The sequence below is a fragment of the Periophthalmus magnuspinnatus genome, chromosome 3 (genome assembly GCF_009829125.3).
Source record: "Periophthalmus magnuspinnatus isolate fPerMag1 chromosome 3, fPerMag1.2.pri, whole genome shotgun sequence".
In the NCBI taxonomy this organism is placed as follows: domain Eukaryota; kingdom Metazoa; phylum Chordata; class Actinopteri; order Gobiiformes; family Gobiidae; genus Periophthalmus; species Periophthalmus magnuspinnatus.
Genome location: NC_047128.1, coordinates 25,116,976 through 25,121,517, shown reverse-complemented (window position 1 = coordinate 25,121,517; position 4,542 = coordinate 25,116,976). Strand labels below are relative to the sequence as shown.

Sequence of the window (4,542 nt, the reverse complement as noted above, 5' to 3'; positions counted from 1 at the left end):
GAGTTACTACAATGGTGGCAGAGCTAAATTAGTCTGCTCATCATCCTTTGCTACTTTGGTCTAAAATAGGCTATAATAGTAATAATACATCTAATGCATAGGCTCCAATGTTGTATTTTTGTCGATTTCCATACATTGGGCTCACACAAAACCTGTAACTTTAAAACAGTAAACACAACATGGGCCTACCTATCATAAAGACACTTGTGAGGTAAATGGACCAGTATGTGAGTGCCAAGTTTCAGAATCTCAGTTTTGCTTGAACAGAGATCTCTGTCCCAGAAAATAAAATAAAATAAAGTAATAACACGGTGCCATCTTGTGGTAGACGACAGAACTGCAGCGCGCCCCATCTTTAGATCCAGAACAGACATAGAAGAGGTGACCTGCTTATTGCGCAAATGCCTACTTTGTTTGGATGAAATTCTTCTGTGTAAACTTGTATTTACTGTAAATGGACTCACCGTAAATGGACTCACTCGGTATATGTAGCCTATATCATAAAATGTGTTCAGGACTCTTGCAGCATAATGTAGGTGAATGAGGAGAGGTAAGGATGAAGGAGGCAAAATTTTAGCTGTTTATTGAGAGAAAGGCCCTATTTCACAAAGCAGGTTGAACTAACTCTGAGTTTAATTCCTAATTCAGTGTTCACTCTTTTGGAAAACAGGTTTGGAGCAGAATTAGACTTCAGCTGAGGAGGAAAGCCACGAATGATGGATCCCAGAAAAAAGGATTCACCATGGCAACGGTAAACTGAAGAGGCTTCCTTCTGACAGGGACAGGAAGTCCTGTGACTGTGGACAGGATAAAGTCACATAAACGTCTGATATATATTTCAGCATTTGGAGTGCAGTAATATAAACTGTACTTCTTAACATTTTAACGACATTAAATATTAAAAATTTATTAAAGTATGGCAAGAATTCAGCTCACAATTCAATGGATTGATCGATTTAAATCAAACCAATTTAAGAAGTTATAATACACAGTATATTTGGTGTATTAAAAATTTTAAACTGAAATAAAATGCATTAAAGTTGAAAATAAATTTGCTTAAGTCAAACATATATCATTAAACATACATCATTAAACTAAACCCCATCCATTGGCTTACAATAAAATACAATGGCATTCCAAGAAAATTTATTCAATTATTTTATGGCAATGACTAATTAAAGGGTCAGTGTAAGTGAGAGCCAAATGCATTTTAATTGGTATAACAAAAGTGGCAGAATTGCAAGAAACAGATGATGGTTATTTAATCATACAGAGCATTTGAAATAATAAGCTACAGTAATTAACTGTGAAGGCAATATTTTTGAAGATCACTATAAATGTGTTGGCGGTCCTTAGCAGCTTGAAGTTTCAGTGGCCTCCACCAGAGAAGAGAAGATGGAGTCTGGCCTCTGCTGTAACACGTCTGGTGTGTCCAGTTCTGCCACCTACCCAACACAACAAAGAGTGTTACATCAAACTCTGTAGCAACTGCTGTTTGTAAAAGGGCCTGTGGCCATATATGTGCTACCTGTCCCTGGTCCATGACCAGAATACGATCAGAGGTCAGAACAGTGTTGATGCGGTGTGCAATGGTCAACACAGTGCAGTCCTGGAAAGCTTCTTTGATTGTATTCTGGATGAGAGTGTCTGTCTCTGCATCAATGGATGCTGTTGCCTCATCCAGCAGAATAATCTAATAGTTCAGATGTGCAGTACAGTTATGTGCAAAGCATTACATTCATCATTTATTTTAAAATAGGTCATGCTAGGGAGACACAAATACAGTTTGTATCATCTTTAAGACTAACCTTTGACTTGCGCAGTAGAGCTTGAGCCATACACAGCAGTTGTCTTTCTCCTACTGAGAAGTTCTCTCCATTTTCCAAAACTGGAGCAAGTAACTTCCCTTCAAGTTGTGAGATCTGTGGAGAAACAATGTTAGCTCAGTGGCACAAATGCAATTTCAAAGTAGAGTCAAATTTATGTTTCAATATACTAAAAAAGTTCTTTTAGACATTTACAAACTGCCAAAACTGCTCAAATGATGATGAATTCACAGTGTGTCCACATTAACTCACACCTGATCCACAGAAAAAAAAACTGAGGCCCAAAGGCTCCTCCTTTGGACATGCAGCTGAGAAGACCCACCCCATACTAAAACCAGAAAGGTTGCAAAATGACGGGGATTGTGTGCATATGGGCTTTAGAAAGTAGGGTTTTTGAATAAAGAGCATCAAGCTCAACTAAACTAAGGCCTATTAAAAAAAGGGGAAAAAAAGATTCAAATGAGGTAACGTACAGCATCCTTCATGTAGGTTTTCTCCAACGCTGCCCAGATTTCATCATCACTGTAATTGTCAAAAGGGTCCATATTATATCTGTAAGCAAATGCAGTTTTTAAAGGTCTGACGAAGCTCAGATCTGTTGAAGGATTTCACTTGGGAGTACAGGTCTTCAAACTGCACAGATGGCTTGTTATGGAGAGCATATATTTTATATACGCATCCCAGGATAAATCAGAGGACATTTTTAGTCCAAGAAGCTTGAACATGGAGACTCTTGACCCACTGACCCCACTCATCTGCATTTTAGTCTAGTGCCTTCTGTGTGAGATGCAAAAGTGTCGCCATAAGCACCTCAATCAGTGTGAGAGCATATTTCACAGGAAAAACTGAAGATGGAAGACATGTACGTTCATTTAAGTTCATGCATATTACAAAGAGTAAAGGAGACAATATCCACCCTGGAGGACACCCACTGTAATGACAAATAGTGGCAAAATGCTGGAACCCGAAACTACTGTTTGTTCTGTCTCTAGGGTAACTCTTCAAACTTGACCCACAGAGGGTACAGAATCTACGTCTCTGCTAGTGCCAAGATTATGTCAAAAGCACAACATGTGCATTCAGCTTAAGATTGTTGTGTGTGTCTCATGCCACTGCTAGAGGATATGTGTTAGTGCTGTGACTGTAGATGATCCGCTGCTAATAAAACCTAGCTTTGACTTGCCCTATTCTCAGGGGTGGCAATACATTAAACCAGTCCCTTTCAAAGCTGCGTCAGAACTGAAGAAGCTACTGGGATGAGTGCCAAAACATATCCAACCTAAAATCGAATAAATTAGTTGACATAACTGGCCCTCGCCAGTCACATAGTGAATGACTGTTCTATGACGAACAGGAAGTCAGCCATATTGAATCACATAGCCAGCCATATAGTGAATGGCGAGTGGCATTGTTCTTTGTGGGTTTTTATTATTCTTTTTCCAACCAAATGATTGCATTTTTGACTGCCTGAACATCTCACATGAGGATATAGAATCAAATAGTCTGACAAAAAAGTCGATAAAATGGGCATCACAAGCCCGTCCAATTTACCCGACTCAACAGCGCCGCCTAGAAGTGGACTTCTATGGGAGATGAGCCGGACAAACTTTGATGTACACTCACAAAATTCGGAACAGTGATAGAGCACCGTGACACAAGGCTAAAAATGAGTGGGAGCAGTGTTATATGAAAATCCGTTGCCATTTTGACTGCATGTCTACAAAATGTATGTGTATGTAAAGTGCAAAGATGCCTAAAAAAATAATTTTAAAATGTCATACACGCAGCTCAAATTCAAATCACAGATGTGTGATTCAGGCCTGAATGTAATGGACTATGAAATTTGATCAATACTATACTATAGTAATAATACTATAGCACCCCCTACATAGACATGAATCGTTAACATTATTGGATTGGTATAAAATGTGGCCATTACATTCGATTCGTGACAAGAAGCACAAAAATATATTATGGACATGGGTCATTTTTGACGTTTCATCAGCAGGGGCGAAAAGATTCCTAAAAAAAATATTTAAAAATGTCTTACATGCACATGCACCTAAGAGAGCTCAAAATGTTTAGATTTTACACCCTCAAATGGGTGCAAAATCTAAACATGAACAGAACTAAGAAAAAAGCACATGATCACTCCATACAATAGCACTCCCTATAATACACATAAAGACACAACATTGTCGGCCTAAAAATATGCAAAATAGACAATTACACCATATCTATATTATGCATGAGGGTGCTGGTTCAAAGCCACAGACACCACCAGTATAAAGCAATCAACACAATGCACTATAGAAATGGTGTGAAGGGGGACAGATACTGGCTTGGGCGGGAGCTGAGTGGGGAGATTGCGATGTGGGAGTGATCGCAGGAGTTGGGGTGGGTGAAGGGGTGTGGGCCACCAGAGCCGCTTGCGGCATTAATTAAACCTTCTGAAATCTACCTGGACACCTGAGGAATTATACTAAAATGAAATGTGTAATGTGTGTCTAATACCTGACAGTGCCAATAAAGAGAACAGGGTCTTGAGGGATGACAGAGAGTTTGTTGCGTAGGTCATACAGACCAATGGCGGTTATGTCCACTCCATCTATCAGTATGGATCCTTCTGTGGGCTCCACCAGACGGAACAGAGCTACGACCAAAGATGACTTTCCTGTCCACATCAGGAATTAGTTCAAACAAAGAGACCACAGCA

At 39.4% G+C, this 4,542-nt stretch overlaps 1 protein-coding gene across 2 annotated transcripts in view; it reads right to left on the bottom strand.

The window, feature by feature from the left end:
- Positions 1–1,110: 1,110 nt before the first annotated feature.
- Positions 1,111–4,542, bottom strand: part of abcc12 (ATP-binding cassette, sub-family C (CFTR/MRP), member 12) — an 89,731-nt gene continuing 86,299 nt past the window's right edge. Inside the window, exons 25-29 of one of the 2 annotated variants that reach the window (XM_055229583.1) lie at positions 4,341–4,500; positions 2,300–2,378; positions 1,809–1,922; positions 1,529–1,693; positions 1,111–1,445 (exon numbers count right to left, since the gene is read on the bottom strand). In XM_055229583.1, the coding sequence (XP_055085558.1) occupies positions 1,353–1,445; positions 1,529–1,693; positions 1,809–1,922; positions 2,300–2,378; positions 4,341–4,500 (611 nt within the window). In that variant the 3' untranslated portion in view covers positions 1,111–1,352. The remainder of the gene's footprint in view (positions 1,446–1,528; positions 1,694–1,808; positions 1,923–2,299; positions 2,379–4,340; positions 4,501–4,542) is intronic. The other variant, XM_055229572.1, reaches the window with a different exon arrangement.